The 20,941-nt window shown below is 41.8% G+C and overlaps 1 protein-coding gene and 1 pseudogene across 1 annotated transcript; one reads left to right on the top strand and one right to left on the bottom strand.

Moving 5' to 3' along the window:
* Positions 1–1,256: 1,256 nt before the first annotated feature.
* On the top strand, positions 1,257–19,844 carry C3H11orf65 (chromosome 3 C11orf65 homolog). The gene is made up of 9 exons (XM_048340747.1): positions 1,257–1,292; positions 8,541–8,630; positions 11,305–11,397; positions 13,058–13,111; positions 13,250–13,450; positions 15,028–15,158; positions 17,098–17,268; positions 18,316–18,371; positions 19,765–19,844. The coding sequence occupies exons 1-9, from the start codon at positions 1,257–1,259 to the stop codon at positions 19,842–19,844; spliced, it is 912 nt and encodes a 303-aa protein (XP_048196704.1).
* LOC125348033 lies at positions 9,859–10,769 on the bottom strand (annotated as a pseudogene).
* Positions 19,845–20,941: the final 1,097 nt, after the last annotated feature.

Raw genomic sequence — 20,941 nt, 5'->3', positions numbered from 1 at the left:
CTAGAACATGTATAATGGAAAGCCATTTATGTCAACGCCAAAATGTGGGGAAGCATGGAAGGAGCCTCAGTGTCTGAGAAAGGGATAGGGGGCAGAATGTTTACTTCTTTATTTTACGCCTTTTTATGGTATTTAAATTACTTTTCTACCATACATGTGATTCCGATTGTAAAGAAAATTTTCAACTGGCTAAGAACAAATGCACAGAAGATGTAACTAGGAAAAGAAAATGGACATATGTTTTCTATCATGCCATTTTTAAATCTATTGTGTCTAATTTTATATCATGATTTTATTGCATACACTTTTTAAATAAATCACATTTTTTTAATTTGAAAAGATACATTTGGTGTTTTGTTTTTTTTTTTAAGAAAGAGATTGTCAGCACTTAGACCCATGGTATTTCTATAACTGAGTCATAATTGTCTTCATAAACAAATATCAAAGCTTGTATCACCACTACTCTGTCTCTCATGGGGGAGAAATAATATTAGAAAAAAACAATGTACTCAATGCCATGTTAATTTCTTTTGGCAGTGCTGGGGCTTGAACTCATAACTTTGGAAGGTAGATAGCTCTACCACTCGAGCCACGCCTCCTGCGTGGACATTATTCTTTGAAGTTGATCCTGAAAATACAAGGGAAGGCAGAACACAGAGAAGGCAGTGTGAAGCCAAGGTTAGAAGAACTACGTAACATTTGTACGTGGAAGAAAAGGATTCATCCTTGTGGTGGTGACATATGTCTGACATCAAAGCGAAGTTAGCCAGGTTAAAAAAAAATCCATTTCATGTGCACAACTATAGTTTACTATTTCCAGGTGCTACTTTCCCCAGGTGGTGTACCTTTGTGGCGTCATTCGAGTTACTAAAAATTAAGATCAGCTGTTCTAAGTCCTCTCTGCCCCCGGCCCAGCAGAACAGACCCATGCAGAGTTCATCAGGAATTGAGCTTTGGCTCAGGTACAGCAGCTCCAGTCGCCAATTCACTGAGAAAGTTGCAAACAATTCAGGAGTTAAAGTGCAACCAATTGACTGCATGATGACTGCAGAACTAGGCTGTGGCCAGTTAAGTTGTATTCTAGACCTGGCTGGTGTTTTCCTATCAATGCTGTAGGAACTGGAGGAACTGACTGAGGGTTTGCAAAACACTCTTTGGCTCAGGAAGCTGTGTGATTCATGAATCGCTAGAATAAACTGGAATAAAGGCTACTGCATTTCTTGGCCTAGGCAATTTTCCCTTTGACAGTCATCAAGATGTACATGGAGCTCCAGGGACCCCGGGAGAATGAGGTAAGGAGCCCACTTCACCTCTAGGGCTGTTTGCTTGTTCTGTCTGGAGGTTATGAGTGAATTTTCTCTGATATTACGAAATACCTCACATTGATGCTTTGTTTGAGCATACATCTGGGGCTTTTGTTTGTTGTTGTAGTGGTTGGGGTAAACCCCAGGGCTTCAGGCTTGCTAGGCAGGCATCATCCACTAAGCTAAGACTGAAGCCTATTGGAGCAAGCACAGTGATCCAGACTGGATTTGCAAATGGTAACAGAAGCAGGACTGGGGCATGTAGGGCCCAATAACCTTGGTGAACACTAGCCAAACAGGAACTGAATTGGGTTCAGAAGGATCAGAACTGGAACTCATAAAAAGGCCTCACCCAGAGTACATAGCTGGCCTCAACGTCAAGGTCCTCCTGCCTCGGCACCGCCAATGCGGGCCTTGCAGATGTGGGGTTCCAGACCTGTGACACCAAGCCTGGCAAGGCTGTGGGGTGTTTTGGGTTGCAGGATTTTTTAACTACATAAAATATGTTCTACAATCTTAAAAGATTCTGTGCTCCAGGACAGCCTTTCTATTGTTGGAGTTTGTCCCAGTGCCAAAGTGCAAAGGAAAGAAATGGGATTTAATTGTGTATTCTCTCCTCCTGCATTGTAAGACTTTCTCATATCAACTCATGTTGTTTTTCTTTTAAGTGTGTGTGTGTGTGTGTGTGTGTGTGTGTGTGTGTTGGTCATGGCTCTTGCAATTGGGGCATGGGTGCTATATCCCTGACTTTTATTTTTTCTTTCAAGGCTTAGTTCTCTCCCACTTGAGCCGCGGCTTTACTTCAGGCTTTTTGCTGGTTAACTGGTAATGAGTCGCTCATGCTTTTTCTGCCAATACTGGCTTTGAACCTGGATCCTCAGATCTCTCCTAAACAGCTAAAATTACAGGACACTGGCACCTGGCTCCTATATCTTATCTCTACATGGTTTGTAGAGAAATTCTTGCCTGCTAACTGGGAAGCAAAAGTATCTTAAACCCTCCATTAAAATATGCATAGCTTATTATTAAAGTATTTAAACAAGGTTTTATACCTTAAACATGTCTTACATTAAAAATGTTTGTTCTGAATTGTTCATTGGATTCATTTTACAGTATGTAATTTTTATTTTTTGTTGGTTGTGGGGCTTGAACTCAGGGCCTGCCCCTTTGAGCCACAGTGCCACTCCAGTTTTCTGGTGGTTCATTGAAAATAAAAGTCTCATGTACTTTCTGCCTGGACTGGTTTCTAACCATGACCCTCAGATCTCAGCCTTCTGAATAGCTAGGATTATAGGTGTAAACCACCAGTGCCCAGCTTTAATTTTAATTTTCTAAACTGTGTAATGTGTGCATCTATTGGTCTAACCACTGGGGTAACGATTGGTCTTGAGGCACTGAGTTGTGTTTATGTGGTTGTGTTGTTTGTGAGCTTCGAAGTTAAAATTCTAAACCTGGTTTGTGCTAGATGACAAGTTACAGGTGTGCATGATGAGTGCTTCTCTCTCTGCATGTTCAGGTATTTATTTATGGTTACAGTGTATCAATCCACGAAGGCAACAAACTATATGTCAGGGAAGCAATTCATCCTCTGCCTATATACTATGGTTGTCATAATGGCTTTAAGCATCCTGGAAGCTCAGCCCATCGCTAAATTAGCCTCCAGATTACTTTTCGCCACACAAATGTGTTTATTATATAGGGGAAAAAATGTGCCCTAGATGTTCATATTCCTTGAAAATTCTATTACCCCTATGAGTGTGGGAGGAGTAGGGGAGGGACAGGTCAGATCTGGCTGTACTACATACACTTCTTTTCCATTGTGACAATTCACTGCTAAAGAATTGCCCAACGTTGGATATTTAGTGTCCCACACTCATATTCAGTATGAATTGCATAGGCAGTATTGATTGCTTCTTGAAAACTCACCTAAGAACTTGTCTGTGTTTACTTCCAAACTGGCTTTTGCTTTACCAGCTAAGGGATTTAGGTTTAGCAAAGGCAAAGGAGTGCAGTCATAATGTCAGCTGATTCTTGACTTGGAACAAGGCCTGTCACATCACTTAAGGCTAGCGTTCCTATTTACAAGTGAATTAATTGGCTTAATAGAAAAGATCCCACTGTATTTCTCTTGGTGGAAATGACCACATAAACACAACTCAGTGCCTCAAGACCAATCGTTACACCAGTGGTTAGACCAATAGATGAACACATTACACAGTTTAGAAAATTAAAGCTGGTCACTGGTGGTTTACACCTATAATCCTAGCTATTCAGAAGGCTGAGATCTGAGGGTCATGGTTAGAAACCAGGCTTTATAAACAACTTCTAGGTAATCATTTTGATTTCCCTTCCAGACTCCTTTACCTCAAAGACATGGGAAGTGAGGGTTTCTAACAGAACTAACTTTAGGGTACAGGTTTCAGTCCCTGAGACCTCCCCCTCCCCCGCAAATTAGAGTCCTGAGTAGAAGGCTGCTAGGGGCTGGGGTGGGCGGGGCCTGGTAGGCGGGACAAAGAAGTGCGTCATTTCCCTCTGTGTGGTTACCAAGGAAATAAGGCCAGCCAGGCGGTGGACCTGGGAAATGAAGGATGGAGTCCGCTCCCTCCTCTCAGACGGTACCACTGCTCCTCTACCCCTCACTCCTCTGCGTTCACCTCTCTGGCAGCTGGTCTGAGCCTTGGCTATGTAGGGCCCTTAGGGGCCCACGCCCTCCACGCCTGGGCCCCATGCACCCCTTTAAAAAAGATGTTTTGGTTTTTGTCTTCTCCCTCAGTGTAAGAGCACAGGTAAAAAGGAAAATCAAAATTACGAAATTGATGAAGACTCTGCAACACACTTGTAAGTCATTTAAGATGTAGTGGAGGAAACAAAATAGGAAGTATGGATTTGGATCCTAACCAATTAAGATTGAGCTTTTTTTTTTTAAAGGGGAAAGGAGAGTAAAACACGTGTTTGTTTGTTTCTGATGAAAAGGCAGGTGCACACCCTGGAGTGAACAGAACAGCAGAAGGGTTTGTCTGCATGGCCGCGCTCCCTGCAGCTACTTAAAAAAATAAATCTTTGACAGCCATGAGCTACTATAATAAAAGTTAGGATTGCCAAGCACCAGTGGCTCACCCCTGTAATCCTAGCTCCCCAAGAAGCTTAGATCTGAGGGTTGAGGTTCAAAGCCCAGCTTTTATCTACAATTAAGCAGCAAAAAGCTGGAGACAGAGGCATGGCTCAAATGGTGGAGCACCAACCTTGAGTGAGAAAATTAAGAAAGAATGAGAGGCCCTGATTTCAAGTCTCCGTTCTGGCGAGCGCATGCGCGTCCTCTCCCTGCCCCCCCCCGCCCCCCCGCCAAGTTTATCATTAGCTTTGGATGGTATTTTCCACAGTAGGTTAAACACTTCAAAATCTTTATCTCTTGAGTCTGGAAGTGACACTTGGGTGTCATACAAATGATCTGAGCAATAGTTGACTAGTACATTTTAGGCTCTTAAAATTTATGAAGTATTTTCATGATTGTTTAATTGGAACCTCATAATCATAGAGATGAATCTTTATGTCTAACCTAAGGCTGGCAACCATTCTCTCAGACTCCCCTTTCTGATCTGGCCTTGTGTCCTGTTGTACCCACTCTTGCTCTTAAATGCATCCTTGTCTTGCACCTTCCATTTCACGCACTGCTGGAAATTACCTTGACAAGCTGTAGTAGTTCCTATGTTTCAATGTTCTGCTCCATCCTGCTTCCTGGAGCCCTAGTATTCCTAAGTGCTCTCAGCTTTCCTACTGCTGAGCCTCTGCTACTCCACTGCAACTATAGACTTAAAAGATCCCTGGAGACTTTATCTGACCAAATAAAGTAATTTATTCTCCAGTTACCTAGCCCTCCAGCAAGATTTGATACATGTGTCACTTACTTGAAACATGTGGAACTTCATGTACCTAAATGACAGGAGAGATTTATTTATTTCTAAATCAGATCATTTTTGAGAACTGGAAGCTATTTCCTTGATATTCTGTGCTGCTCATAATGTAATGGTGATATTTACAATATAAGGTGTGTGTGGGGCTGGGAATATGGCCTAGTGGCAAGAGTGCTTGCCTCATATACATGAAGCCCTGGGTTCGATTGCCCAGCACCACGTATATAGAAGATGGCCAGAAGTGGCGCTGTGGCTCAAGTGGCAGAGTGCTAGCCTTGAGCAAAGAGAAGCCAGGGACAGTGCTCAGGCTCTGAGTCCAAGGGCCAGGACTGGCAAAAAAAAAAAAAAAAAAAAAAAAAAAAAGCGCAATATAATGTGTGTGTGTGTGTGTGTGTGTGTGTGTGTGTGTGTGTGTGTGTTTAAACTCAAGGCCTGAGTGCTGTCCTTTAGCGTTTTCACTCAGGAAAAGGGCTTGACCACTGAAGCCATGCCTCTACTTGCAGCTTCTTGCTGATTAATTGGAGATAAGAGTCTCAGGGACTTTCCTGCCCAGGCTGCCTTCACATCACAACCCTCAAATCTCAGCTTCCTGAGTAGCTGGGAGCATGAGCCACCAGCACCAAGATCATTATTTTTTATAAAATGAAATTATTAAGAAAAAAATAAACCCTTAGAGATAAACCAATAATTACAAGCCCACCAATCCTGTGTTTATATGTCACAGCAATGCTGAACAGACAGAAAAGTTCATAAATTCTCCCAGCTTCTCTACCTCATTTGCTGACAAATGATTACTCCAGGACAGGCATTGCTCCGTAAACCTCACTCAGAGGAGCAGAATTGCAGATTTGTCTACAGAAGATTGACCCCCTCTCCCTCATACCTCACACCCAGGCCTGCAATATGGAAGTGAGCTGATCACAACCAACTAATTAAAAATCCCTTTTATTTCTCAATACAGTTTGTGAATGGAAGTAAGCAAAAATGGGCTTTTCTTTCTTTTTTCTTTTTTGCCAGTCCTGGGGCTTGCACTGTCCCTGGCTTCTTTTGGCTCAAGGCTTCTTTTTACTCTACCACTTGAGCCACAGCGCCACTTCTGGCCTTTTCTATATATGTGGTGCTGAAGAATCAAACCCTGGGCCTCATGTATATGAGGCAAGCACTCTACCACTAGGCCATATTCCCCACCCCCAAAATGAGCTTTTAAATTCATTTCTACTATCACTTAATATGCACGTATATGTCTATACATGTATTTGAATAGGGAAAGGAGCTAGCACTAATAGCTTGCTACAGATCCTTTAACAAACTTTTAAAGTTAGATATAACAGACCCATTTCAACATCAGTGCATTCAGCCACAGCATCATTTTTAATATTCTTATCAGATTCTATTATATGAATGGATCATTATTTAACCAATCTCCTATCCAGTTGCCCAGCTAGTTATTTTTCTCATGATTCAGTCCATTAACTCTTACAAGAGTGGAGTCCCTCCCCCAGGAGGCACCCTGCCAACAGTACTGGCCTGAAGCTTTCCGTGCACTTGATTCTGGGGCTCAGCCAGCCCCACCAGACACATTTCCATCCCCTGGCCACACCCAGGCCTCTGGAGCTAGCCAGGGAAGAGGCCTCAGTGCTGTCCTGGCCCACAGCATCGTCCTAGCATCCAGTCTGTCTTGGATTTCTTGGCCTCTGAGTGGAGATGGATGGGGAGCAGGATACTGCTCAAGGATGGTGGAGGCAGTGACTGTTGGAGTGGAGGGAGTAGCTCATATAAGTTCTGATGGGCTGGGGTTGGGCTGGAATCCCTCAAAGAGGGAGAACTTAAGAGGCCTTCAGGGGAAAGTGAGGCAGAGCCTCCAAGACCAGGATAGGGATATAGTACTGCATGAGGAAACTGAGGCACAGCTAAGGATGAGGGAGAATTTGACTTAAGTCCTGGTATGAATTAGGCATGGTTGAGAAGCTCAAAAGGAAGGTCATTTGAACCCAGGGGTTCAAGACAAGCCTGAACAACATAAAAAACAACACCACCTACTTTACAAAACAAGACAAAAGAACCCTAGTTGGGTGCCTGTGGCTCACACCTGTAATCTTAGCTACTCAGGAGGTCTGAGGATTATGGTTCAGAGCCAGCCTGGACAGGAAAGACTGTGAGACTCTGATCTCCAGGTTACGTAACTACCAAAAAAAAGCCAGAAGTAGATGTATGGCTTAAGTAGTAGAGTGCTAGCCTTGAGGATAAAAGCTCAGGGACAGTGCCCAGACGCTGAATTCAAATTTTAAAAAGTTCAAAGAAAAAAAGTTGTTGAAATCCAATCTCAAAATAAGATGGGTGTGGTGGTGTGTGCCCATCATGCTAACTCTTTGTGAGGATCAGGGTCCAAGGCCAACCCAGGGAAAGTTAATGGGAGAACCAATCTGAAAAAGACAAACTAAAGTAAAAAGTGCTGGGAGTGTGGCTCGTAAGGCAGAGCATATGCCTAGCAAGTGCAAGGTTTGGGTTTCAAACACATGCAGAACACACACACAGAAAAACATTTATTTCAGCTTATATGATAAATATAAAAATGTCATAGACTCCAAAGATAAACACACTAGATGGAGTCCAGTAATGGAGCCCATAGAACTTGAAGTTCAGTCCCCTTCTGTTTAATAGAAGCATATTGAAATCTACAACTCAACACTGTTGAAATTAGGGAAAAAAAGAGGCTAGGACTGTGGCCTTGTGGCAAGAGTGCTTGCCTCATATGTATGAAGCCCTAGGTTCGATTCCTCCGCACCACATATATAGAAAAAGCCAGAAGTGGCGCTGTGGCTCAAGTTGGCAGAGTGCTACCCTTGAGCAAAATAGTGCTCAGGCCCTGAGTTCAGCCCCAAGAGTGGCCAAAGGAAAACAAAAACAAAACCCAAACCATCAGTTAACAGGTGACATTTTTTTTGTATTACAGTGATTTTGATACCAAACATCATTTTTCATTTATCCTTTATTGATTTTTTTTTTGTCAGTTGTGGTGCTTGAGCTCAGGGCCTGGGTTCTGTCCCTGAGCTCTTTTGTTCAAGGTTAACTCTCTACCACTTTGAGCCACAGCATCATTTCCAGTTTTCTGGAGGTGAATTGGAGACCTGAGACTCACGGACTTTCCTCCCTGGGCTGGCTTTAAACCACAGTCCTCAGATCTTAGCCTCCTGAGTAACTAGGATTATAGGCATTAGCCACCGGCACCCTGTCCCTTTGTTGAATTTCTATTGAGCTCTACAGTTTTTATCATGGAGCATCTAAAATAATTTTAAATACATTCATTTTGCTTGTTTTTATTTAGGATTCTGAAGTGTCTCGGGAAGATCCTGTAATATTACTCACAAAGGATGAAGCAGCAAGAATCATTCAGAGGGCCTGGAGATGTTTCATTGTGAGTTCTTTAACAGCTTTATTGTGATAGTATCTCTATGTCACAAAATTCAACTTTGTAGGCAGGTGCGGGTGGCTCACTCCTGTAATCCTAGATACTTAGGAGGCTGAGATCTAGGGAATCATGGTCTGGATACAGCCCCAGCAGGAAAGTCAATGTAACATTCTAATCTCCAATTAACCAGCAAAAAGCCAAAAAGTGGAGCTATGTCTCATGTGATAGTGCTAGCCTACTTAGGCACAGCACCCAGACCCTAAATTCAAGCTCCTGTATGAGCATGCACATACATGCGCACACGCCACCCACACACACACATCATTTCATTTAAAATGCACTGACATTTTGAAATTCAGTAGGGTTTATTATTTACAGAACTGTGGAACACCCTTTGCTTTAAAAAGTTTCAGCTGGGCACCTGAAGCTCACATCTGTAATCCTAGCTAGTCAGGAAATTGAGATCTAAGGATCATGGTTCAAAGCCAAGCCTAGGCGGGAAAGTCTGAGACTCTCATCTCCAATAAAATATGCAAAGCTGGAAATGGAGATGTGGCTCAAGAGAGCACTAGTCTTGAGCAAAGAAACTCAGGAACAGCGTTCAGGCCCTGAGTTGTTTATTTCCACAGATGCATAGAGTATGAACCAAACAAATCCAATTTTCCTTCTATGCCCCATCAACTATATAATTAATCTCTGTGCTTCCTATAAGTAGACATGGTTAGCTTCATCATTCTGTGTCTGGCTGGTTTCACCTAACATCACATACCTCCAGTCCTGTTTGTTTTTGCCTGCAAATAACAGGATTTCGTTCTGCTTTGTGGCTGCAAACTTTTTTGTTTCCAGTTTATTAGAACATCCTCTTGTTGATGATGTTTGAGGTAATACTGGGGTTTGAACTCACAGACTGGCATTTACTGGGAAGTCTCTCTTCCTCGAGCCAACACAGCTCTACAACCTGCTTTTTTATAGTATTCCCCAACAATCCTCTGAATTTAACTGGTATTTATTGTAACATCTCCTTTTTCATCTCTTAATTCCATAACTCAAGTTTCAGTTTTTGGCTAAAGGCTTGTCAATCTTAAGGAATCAACTTCTTAATTTGTTATCTGTAATGATTTTTAGTTTCTGTCTTGTTTATTCATGCCATAATATTCTTTCAAGCTACTAATACTAGTAGTGCGTTAGGAAACCAAAAGATTGCTTCAGCCTGGAAGGGGGTATGGTTGGCAATTCAGGAAAGGGGATTGAGATTAAGATAGAAGACTTCAGTCTGGATTGTTGATGATAGTCAGTATGGACTATATCTGTTTCTCCTTTTCCTCTTTCCTCATCTTTGGGCTTTAATTTACCAGTAGTGCCCAGGACTGTTCAATGTGCTTTTTCTGTACTTGCTTGCATTTTTTCTTTAATGTCTTCTACTGAACTAGGTCCTTTTGGTGTTTTAGGAGTTTTTTCCTGTTTTTTGAAGGATTCTTGACCTTTTGATCTTGGTGTCATTGGTTTCGAGTCTTTTCCATTCTGGTTTGATTTCTGTGCATTTTTGGCTGGAGTATCTCGTATAGATTTCTTCACTGGGACTTTTTCTTCTCCTTCCTCGTCATCAAAATCATCATCATCATCCTCTTCCTCATCATCATCTTCATCCTCCTCATCCTCATCTTCCTCAGCAAGTTTTACTTTTTTCTGTGGAACCTTGCTACCACCTCCAGGGGCAGACCGCTTTCCGGACACACTCAGGAGTTTTACATCCTCCTCCTCTTCATCTTCTGACTCTGCATCCTCCTCCACAGCAACTAAGTGCTGTCCACTAATGTGCACAGGTCCCAAGCCACACTTCAGCCTCAGGACCACAGGTGGCGTGATTTCAAAGCCCTCAAGGGAAACCGTTGGCTGCACAGACATTTTCAAAGTTGCCAGTGTCACTTTAATTGGACTTCCTTCATAGTTCATTGCCTCTGCCTCGACCATATGCAGTTCATCTTTTGCACCAGCCCCTACACTAACCGCTCTTCATGATAACTGGTGCTCATTTTCATCATTACCTACCTTAAAGTGATCATCTTTGTCAGCTTTTAGTTCACAACCGAAAAGGTAGTTCTGGGGCCGCAGCGGGCTCATGTCCATGTCCATCGAGTCCTCCATGGGCGGACGGAGGAGTGCGGCTCCGAGGCCGAGAAGAGACGCAGGACCGAATCACACCCACCACACTTATTCTTTATTATAACTATATGCGATAGCTACTATCATTCCCATATTGTAAGTAAAGAAACTGAGCATAGAGATGTCCAGCTAGTTATTCTTCATCACACAGCTAGTAAATACCAACAATTAAACACAGTAATTTTATGCTATCCTGGGTGTTCATAACAACTGCTTGTATTTTGTTTCATCCTAAAATATTCTGAAGAATTATTTAGATGTGGCTCAAGGTTTGGATGTTTTACTAAGGGCCAACAGAGGCACATTTGTAAATTTCATAATAAAACTTTCTGTCAAACAATGTCAATATTATCTAGCTTATCAAAACAAACCCTGAATGGGCAATACTCTAAAATTCAGTTTGTATCACAAACTCTATTTTTATGGTTGTTTTTGTTTTTGCCCTACTGAGCAAATAGCTAATCAGAAACAGAAAATCCCATTTTTACCATAAAATCTTATGTGTTTGAACCTTTAGAATGCTTCAATATTCCAACATATGAAAAGTCTGATTGATTTAAGAAGACAAGGAGAGCCACGTCAGATAGTGAGATTCATTAATCCTAAAGAGGTAAGAATGTCATTTATTGACCTAACATTCTCCTTTTTTTCTTAAAAATTTATGATTAAGGCTGTGGGCCAGTGGCTCCATGCCTGTACTCTGAGCAACTCAGGAGACAGATCTGAGGATGACAGTTCAAAGCCAGCCTGGGAAAGAAAGTCCATGAGACGCTTACTTCTAGTTAACCACCAAGAAGAGCCAGAAATGGAGTTGTAGTTCAAGTGGTAGAGTGCTTACACTGAGCAAAAAAGCTCAATGACAATGCCAGGACCTGAGTTCAAGCCCCAGGACGGACACACACACACACACACACACGCACGCACGCACGCACGCGCGGTCAGGTCAAGATGCCAATATTTGTTTCTTTTGAAAACTTTTTTTGGGCAGGGTGGGGGGCTAGTCCTGGGGCTTGAACTTTGGGCCTGGGTGCTGTCCCTGAGCTTCTTATGCTCAAGGCTAGTGCTCTGCCATTTGAGCCACAGCACCACTTCTAGCTTTCTGGTTTTTGGAGGTTTTTTGTGTTTTTTTTTTTGTAATTTATTGGAGATTGGAGATCTTATTGCATAAGATTCTCATGGACTTTCTTGCCCTTGCCGGCATCAAACCATGATCCTCAGATCTCAGCCTCCTGAGTAGCGAGGATTATTATTTTTTTTTTTTGGCCAGTCCTGGGCCTTGAACTCAGGGGCTGAGCACTGTCCTTGGCTTCTTTTTGCTCAAGGCTAGCACTCTGCCACTTGAGCCACAGCGCCACTTCTGGCCGTTTTCTGTGTATGTGGTGCTGGGGAATCGAACCCAGGGACTCATGTATACAAGGCAAGCACTCTTGCCACTAGGCCATATCCCCAGCCCAGTAGCTAGGATTATAAACATGAGCCACCAGCACCAGGCTTCTTTTAAAAACCTTTTTATTGAAGTATTACATGTTGAAAGCTCACAACACATAAATACATAGTAAATTATGTTTGGGCATAAAATACATACCTATTTAATACCAGTTACTTGGGAGGCAGAGGTAAAAGGATCCTGATCAAAGGCTAGTCTAGACAAAAGCGAGAGAATCTGTGTGAAATAGGAACTAAAAAAGAGATGGTAACATGGTCATTTATAGTGCTTGCCTGGCAAGCATGAGGTCTTCAGTTCAATCCCCGGTGCAGCCAAAATATGTGTGTGTGTGTGTGTGTGTGTGTGTGTGTGTGTGTGTGTGTAGTTAAACCATCCCATTAAACCATTATAAGTTGAAGGTTAATAAAGTATAAATACAGAGTCATCACAATGCAAACACCTGTGTAAGCATCACCCAGATCAATGTTTTCATACTCCAACTCACCCCCTCCAAGGTTGCTGGGAACTATGGTCTGAGGATCATGATTCAAAGCCAGCCCAGGCAGTAAAGTCCCTAAGACTTCTATCTCCAATTAACCACCCCAAAAAGCCAGAAGTGGAGCTGTGACTCAGATGGTAGTGTGCTAGCCTTGAGCAAAAAAGCTCAGGGACAGTGACCAGGCTTCTGAGTTCAAGCCCCACGATTAGCACAAAAACAAAACTATTTATAGAGTCTGCTCACTTGACATCTTTTAGAAATAATATTCAGTAACTAGCTATTGTTAAATAATAGAGTGAGAAGTATTTGCTGATACCTTCAGTATGTTGATGGCTTGTCTTCTAGGCTGAACTTCTGGATGCAGCTGCTGGCACCCATGTGCGATTCAGATTAGGTGGGGTAAGTATGCTTGAGTTCTAACGTTGTGGTTGCAAAGCACGTTTATGTGAAACTGGAAAGCTGTGATTTAAAAAATAAAATTGGAAACCATTTTCTGTAACTGCATTACAATGGTCCTTTGAACTTTTCCATCCACAGGTGAAATTTCCACCTGTCATATACTATAAAATTTTTACTCACAGACACGTTGAAGACTTGTGTGCTAACAGCCCTAGAGATTACACAAAACTTGTGGCAAAACACCTGTCTCACAACAAAAGTGATAGAATTCAGGACACGGATCGGAGCGGCTGGTACCGGCGTGTAGAAAACAACGGTTGGAGGCCTGTCTCTGATAGAGTAAGGAGCGAAACATAGTAATCATTTTTAGTTTTGTGTATTTAAAAATCTATGTCATGGGCTGGGAATATGGCCTAGTGGCAGGAGTGCTTGCCTCATATACATGAAGCCCTGGGTTTGATTCCTCAGCACCAGATACATAGAAAAGGCCAGAAGTGGCTCTGTGGCAGAGTGCTAGCCTTGAGCAAAAAGAAGCCAGGGACAGTGTTCAGGCCCTGAGTCCAAGGCCCAGGACTGGCAAAAAAAACAATCTAGGTCATTTGAAAACTGAATTTTTAAAATTTATTTTACTGGTCCTGGGGCTTGACCTCAGGGCCTAAGCAGTGTCCCTGAGATTTGTTGTTCAAGGCTAGTGCTCTACCACTTGAGCCTCAGCTCCATTTCTGGCTTTTTTGGTAATTAGAGATAAGAGTATCATGAACTTTGCTGCTCAGGCTGGCTTTGAACCATGATCCTCTGATTTCAGCCTCCTGAGTAGCTAGGATTACAGATGTGAGCCACCAGTACCTGGCTTGAAGCCTTAAATTTAAAAATAGTAATTGCTACCAATTTAGTTGATGCAATTTGCCAACTACTGAGGCATTGCTGATATTTTAAGTACAGCAAAATAATCTGTTTTTTTGAACATTTGCTTCTATTCTCAATCCTCAGCTTTGAAACTAGGCCATCCTTAGGCTCCCTGTGGAGTCGGCAGGTTAGATGTGCAGGTTACAGGATGTGGATGGTGTGGTTACATGGTAAACATGGTAGGTTGGAAGTGACCAACTGTGGGTTGAGTCCTCTGCAAAGCATGAGTCATGGGTGAGGCCTTATACCAAAGAAGCGATGGTAAAGGAGGCCATTTCTTCCCCTGGCCCCTGTGCTCCACTTTTCACTTAGAGGCAAACAGGACTGTTTGGTAGAGTATGTTTAGTGTTTTCACAGAAGCATAGAGAATGTTGTGAAGGCAGTAAATGTCCCCCTTGATCCCTACTGGATGGTATAACTGCAGGCATGGATTGCAAGTGGGAAAATAGGCAACTAGCTAGGAGAAAATGTGATGTGGAGGAAACTTCCAGCGTCTTAAAAGCCATCATTGATGCACTTTTGTGTTCTGCCAGCTGCCTGTGCTCCTCCCAAACTGGCATCATCGAAAGCCAACAGTACCAACGGTAGCCCAGGTATACCTGTGTGAGAAGATACAATGTACACTCTTTTTGAAGTTATTACAATCTTTGTAGCTGTACAAAGGAATTCAAAGCAGTTTATGAATACAAAGTGCCTTCGTCAATGTCACCATTATCATCATTCTCACCTATCCCTCCCCTTCCCACCCTTTTCCTCACTTAATTTTATAGGATAAGCATTGAGTTACATCATGTACTTTAAAGATACACTGACTTGTTCATTCACCAAATACTTACAAAAGATCCCAGTATAAAGTACATGGTCTTTTATGCATACACTTCTGAACTCTAGCTTGGGAAGATGAGAGTCCCTCTTCTGTTTCTACTGAACACACAAGCTCCTGTCTGTAGCTAGCTAAACGTACAAGTAGTATCACAACCCTTGGCCTATTCATTTTCATTTCTCAACAGTTTTGGTTATCAACAGACAATGAGATCGTGGAAAGCCAAAAAGAAATGGAATTCCACTTTTCTAAGCTGAAGAGAAGGCAGGATATAGAAAAGAAAAGGAAGATTAAAAAGATAGAATGGATGAAGCAGATGTAAGTAGATGTCTGACTGAGGGCTGAGTAAAGAAACATAATAGTATCTAAAGAAAAACAAATGTGGAGAACTACTTGTTTTCAAGACTTCTAAAGCTGCTGCAATCATAACATTTTCATTCTGGCATGAAGACTAACCATGTAACAGATGAGTGGAACAGAATGTCGACCTTCAGAATTTATGACAGTCACATTCTGTAAAGGTTTCTGGCCTGGAAGCCACAGGCTAAACTACCTAGCCTTTGGTGTATAGTAGTTAACAAAGCCAGCTTTGTGTATGTACACTCTGATACTTACACAAGAAAATCAGCCAGCATCACATGTCTCAGGACATTCTACTGGCTGATAAGCAATGCATGACTGTGCTCCAGTGTCCTTGGTAAGTGCTGTTGACTTATCTGTACTCACTGGTTTGGTGGATTTACAAACAGGAGGTCAAAGTATTATCAGACAGAGGGTGGCTAGACTTACTCAAGTTTGAATACTGGCTCTCTAGGTATTTACTGTTTCATGGTTCTGAATAAGTTCCAAGTCTCAATGTCTTCATCTGAAAAAAAAAAAAAAGGCAACAATGAAAATAATGGTCACCAATGGCTGCATCTTTTTAAAAAGAGGTAAATAAGAAAATATATGAAAACTATCTTATAGAAGTTACTAAATTCCCCTGATTATTCCTCACCTATCAAATGAGTGGGTTTGTTAATTGGGGCCTAATCTCTTTTCCATATTTCTATGACTCAGTGATTAAATTGGTTTTTTTCTTTGTATCTTAAAATTCAATTTATTAAGCTGGGTGCTTACAGGTTTATGCCTATAATCCTAACTACCCAAGAGGCTGAGATCTGAGGATCATGGTTCAAAGCCAGCCCAGTCAGGAACGTTCTTAAGACTCTTATCTCCAATTAACTACCCACAAGCCAGAAGTGAAGCTAATATGTACATATGATTATATAATATGAGGATAAGCAAAAAGAACCCCAAGAGAAGAACACAGGAGGATTCTATTGTTGTCATTACGTTTAATGTTCTAGGTGAATTTCCTTTGGCATACCCTACGTGGTTACTATATATGATTTTGGTACACTGGATATTGTATATATGTTTACCTGAACTAGAGAAGGGAAAGAAAAATAAGGAAGGGTGTAACAAATATGACAAGAAATGTACTACTTTTTTATGTAACTGTACCCCCTTTGCACATCACCTTGTCAATAAAATTTAATTAAAAAGTGGAGCTAAGCTCAGGTGGTAGAATGCTATCCTGGAGTACAAAAGCTCAAGGACAGGGGCTGGGAATATGGCCTAGTGGCAAGAGTGCTTGCCTTGTATACATGAAGCCCTGGGTTCGATTCCCCAGCACCACATATATAGAAAATGGCCAGAAGTGGTGCTGTGGCTCAAGTGGCAGAGTGCTAGCCTTGAGCAAAAAGAAGCCAGGGACAGTGCTCAGGCCCTGAGTCCAAGGCCCAGGACTGGCCAAAACAAACAAACTCAAGGACAGTGTCCTAGCCCTGAATTCACACACACACACACACACACACACACACACACTTATTGACAGGAGAACTTTTGGCATACATTAGTTGAACAAGGGAGGTTTCATTGTAACATGTGTACACTCTGTCCCAATCAATCTCACCTCCTCCATCACTCTTTCTCACCCTACTTCCCCTTCTTAAAACACGCATATAAACTTAGGTTGACCATAAGGATAGATTTTTCAGTGAGACCTCTCTGGTTAGTGTGATTAAATCCTCTCTTTTCCTCCCCCACCCCCCCCACCAAATTTCCAACATGGAGGTCTTGTTTTATCTTAGTTCTATAGATTGAAAACTTACTGTGTAAAATAGTTTGAATGTAGAGATGGCAGCAGAAACTGTCAAGGGCATGCGCTTGTACTCCCACATGGTAAAGGATCTTGTCTCTTCCTTTCCTCTAGGTACTACACAGGCACTCTGGCGGCCAAGACTTCTAGTTATGAAACCGTAGATTTAATTCACACAGCCACTAAAGGATTAATAAGAACAATTGAGGAGGGTGGGGTAGATTCTGTGATGGAGTGGGAGGTGGATGAAGTGCTGAACTGGACTAACACACTCAACTTTGATGAGTAAGTACATGGGCCACCCACAGGGGCAAAGGCCAAGCATGTGTTCCTTCTTCCTGGAATTTCTCATTTCTAGGTTGTCTCTTGGGACCACAAACATGATCTTTAAAACAAAAAGTGAACGCGATCATTTAAGCAGAAAAAGATAAAAAGAACCAAGGTGTTTTGATTCCCAGATTTTATGCCTTTGTGTAAATGTTATTATTTCAAGGTTTAGAAACAAGGCTAAGAACATGAATTGTCTAAAACTATAGCCAGGCACTGGTGGCTCATGCCTGCAATCCTAGCTACTCAGGAACTTGAGATCTGAGGATCATGGTTCAAAGCCAGCCTGGGCAGGAACATCCATGAGACTCTTATCTTCAAGTAACTATCAAAAAGCTGGGGATGGAGCTGTGGCTAAAGCGTTAAAGCACTAGCCTTGAGCAAAAAAGCTTAGGAACAGTATCCAGGTCCTAAGTTCAAACCACAGGACTGGCACACACATGCGCGTGCGTGCGTGTGCACACATACACACACATACACACACACAGTCCTCAGTGTAAGGGTCAGGGGACATGGCTTGAGTAGTAATCATCTATTATCAGGTATGAGGCCCTGAATAAAATCGTTCCAGCATTCTGTCATGGAAATTTTAACTTATTTAATGTAGTCTTGAGGGAAATGCAAATCAAAAAGGTTTTCTTGTCATTTTTCCTAGAGATGCTATAGTTAAGAATTTTCTGTCCTTTTAACTTAAAAGTAATTAGCTAACATTTTTGTAGGCACTCAGGATCTTACAAGAAAGAAACCTCATAAAATGATGAGGTGTACTAGAGGAAGGCAGAAGGAAGAGAGACCCAAATGTAATGTGGTAGACCCCTGCGTGATATTTTCAACTCTTTCTCCTGGAGGCTGCCTTAGCTGCCTGTGAACCATTAGGATGAAGGAAACTAGCGAGACTTGAACATTGAGATCAATCAGTTTGTCACCAGAAATAAATCATGTGTTAATGAATTAACTTACCACAAGTCAGTCCATTTAATTTAATGTCCTTATAATGTACTTTAGGTATATTGCCAATTGGAAGCAAATTGCTACCAGCAATTCATCAGCTAACTTCCAGGGTAAGTAATTTTTTTTTAAAGCAATAAATACTTTGTGGGAAATTCTCAATGAACCAAAGTGATATCTTACATATGGACATATTTCCAAGCATCCTACATTTCCATAGCTCACACAGCATAGGGATGAGTTTACCAAATCATTTTTACCTTTTCAGAAAAGATTGTCATTTGGGAGTGGAAGGAAATCATTGTTGCTTAGCAATGAGTGTTTAGTTGCCTATGTTATGGGTCCAGTAATTATTTTGTTGGGCATGGGGCTTGAACCTCAGGTCTTGGGCCCTGTCCCTCAGCTCTTTTTGCTCAAGGCTAGCACTCTACCACTTTGAATTCCACTTCTGGTTTTCTGGTGGTTAATTGGATTTTTTCACCTGGGCTGGCTTTGAACCATAATCCTCAGATCTCATCCTCTTGAGAAGCTAGAATTATAGGTGTGAGCAACCAAGCCCAGCTCAGTCATAATATCTTAAAATTTTATTTATGTGGTATGAAGGAATTGAACCCAGGCTCTTATGCATGCTAGGCAAGCATTCCACCTTTAAGCCACATTCCCAGCCGCTCAGTCTTTTCTTTTGTTGGGGGGAAGGGGTTGGTCACTGGTCACTGGTCACTGTCCTTGAGCTTCCCAGCTCAAGGCTACCACTTGAGCCACAGCACCACTTCCGGTTTTCTGGTGGTTAATTGGAGATAAGTCTCATGGACTTTCCAGCCCAGGCTAGCTTTGAACCCTGATCCTCAGATCTCAGCCTTCTGAGTAGCTAGGATTACATGCACTGGGAAGTCTTATTTTTTAATAAGCAAACTTTTATTTGGCAAAACAAAAAGCTTCAAAATGTTGTAAGCCAGAGCCAGCACAGTCTAGCTACTCAGTAGGCTGATATCTGAGAGTCGCAGTCCAAAGCCAGTCTGGACAGGGCATTCTGTGAGACTCTTATCTCCAAGTAACCACCAAAAACCTGGAAGCAGAGCTGTGGTTTGAGTAGTAGAGTGCTGAAGCTCAGGGACAGTGCCCAGGCCTGAGTTTAAGCGCCAGGACTGGTACAAAAACAAGTGAATAACTGTTCAATGACAGCTAATTATGGAGCACAAGAAGTCAGACATGAGGCTAAGTTGTTCTTTCCAGGAGCATCACATTGAAGTCTCACAACAATATTATCTCAATTGTATAGATAAAGTTGACTGAGGCTTTGTGAATTTTGATAATTAGCTTGAACCATAGAGTTAGCTATTAATTTGGGGGCATATATGGCTTCAGATAAACAGTATACAAGCATATATGATCTGAGAGAGGTGAAGAGGAATATGGATTCAATTACAACCTATACGTAATTACATATTGAATGAGACTATCTTATCTCACCTCACCCCGCCTCTCATTGTGTGTCCTTTCTCACAGGTTTCCGTTTTGATCAGAAAAAGATCTATGAAGATATTTCAGAGGCCCAAAGGAAAGCACCATATGATGTTTATGGATAGCCAATTGTTACTGGCACACTGACACCTATGTCCAGTAGAGTATAGATATAAATGACTATTTTCTTTTCTGAGATCTGGCCCTTCAAACCCTGAATCTACTGGTTCAAGTGGAGTCAGCTTGCTCTGGCTACTGTGACTTATAACATATATCGATGTGTATGTAATCTGTATATGCAATCTAACCCAGTTGAGTGAGGAATATTGACCAGACATACCACATTTCACTGAATGCAGTGATCATGGAGAGAGAAATTCTTCCTGGAATTGACACAACCGTTGTACTCTTGACAATCACACTTCAGAATAAAGATAATCACATTTAGGTGTACCAAGTCATCCGACTGACATTTTGACTTCTTTTGAAGTGTTTTGTGCACCTGTGGAAGGGAGAGCTATATCCATTTATTCCACAGCCAAGTAGACACTGCTTCTTCTAGGTTTCCTTTATTTTCCTACAATTTTCCATTAATACTTTAAAATTTTACTAACATATGCTAATGGTATATTTTTGTGTGGCATAATATGTTATTTCAAAAAAGGTATATGGTGAGGGTAATTTTAAGTTTGTGATTTCTTATGATTTGCTGTTAAGAACCTTTGAGTGCCTCTTTTAATTCTCCCTAAAATACACAATAGGTTACGGTGAAACCATGCAGCCCTGTGCTGCACACTGCTGGGGTTTATTCCTTCTGTGTAATAGTGTCCTGGTGCCTATTCATCTTCCTTCAAGAGCCCTGCCTCCTGGGCCAAGTGTTGTGATATGCGACTGTAATCCCAGCTTCAGCAGAGGTAAAGGTAGAGGACTACAATTGGAGGCTCACCCAAGAAATAAGTGCAAGACCTTATGTGAAGGGACCAAAAAGTAAAGCACAAGGCCTTGGATACAAACCTCGATACCACTGAAAAAGAATACATTAGGAAAAAAGAAAGTCTTACCTGCCTCTTCACACATCTCTCCTTGGTAATCACCATTCTTTCAGAATGATTTTTCTTTTTTTTGTTAACTTTCACATATGAATGCAAATGTTCTACTTGTCTTCTCATGACAGGCTTATCTCACTAAGATGATATCCTCCAATTCCAGCCATTTTTGCTAC

The sequence above is a fragment of the Perognathus longimembris genome, chromosome 3 (genome assembly GCF_023159225.1).
Source record: "Perognathus longimembris pacificus isolate PPM17 chromosome 3, ASM2315922v1, whole genome shotgun sequence".
NCBI lineage: Eukaryota > Metazoa > Chordata > Mammalia > Rodentia > Heteromyidae > Perognathus > Perognathus longimembris.
This window is presented reverse-complemented; position numbering and strand designations above follow the sequence as displayed.

Excerpts from the sequence above, each read along its gene's own strand:
- C3H11orf65 (XM_048340747.1), top strand. The coding sequence starts at position 1,257 with ATGTACATGGAGCTCCAGGGACCCCGGGAGAATGAG. Across the intron at positions 1,293-8,540 it reads AGGGACCCCGGGAGAATGAG|GATTCTGAAGTGTCTCGGGA; the intron begins GTAAGGAGCCCA and ends GTTTTTATTTAG. Across the intron at positions 11,398-13,057 it reads GATTCATTAATCCTAAAGAG|GCTGAACTTCTGGATGCAGC; the intron begins GTAAGAATGTCA and ends CTTGTCTTCTAG.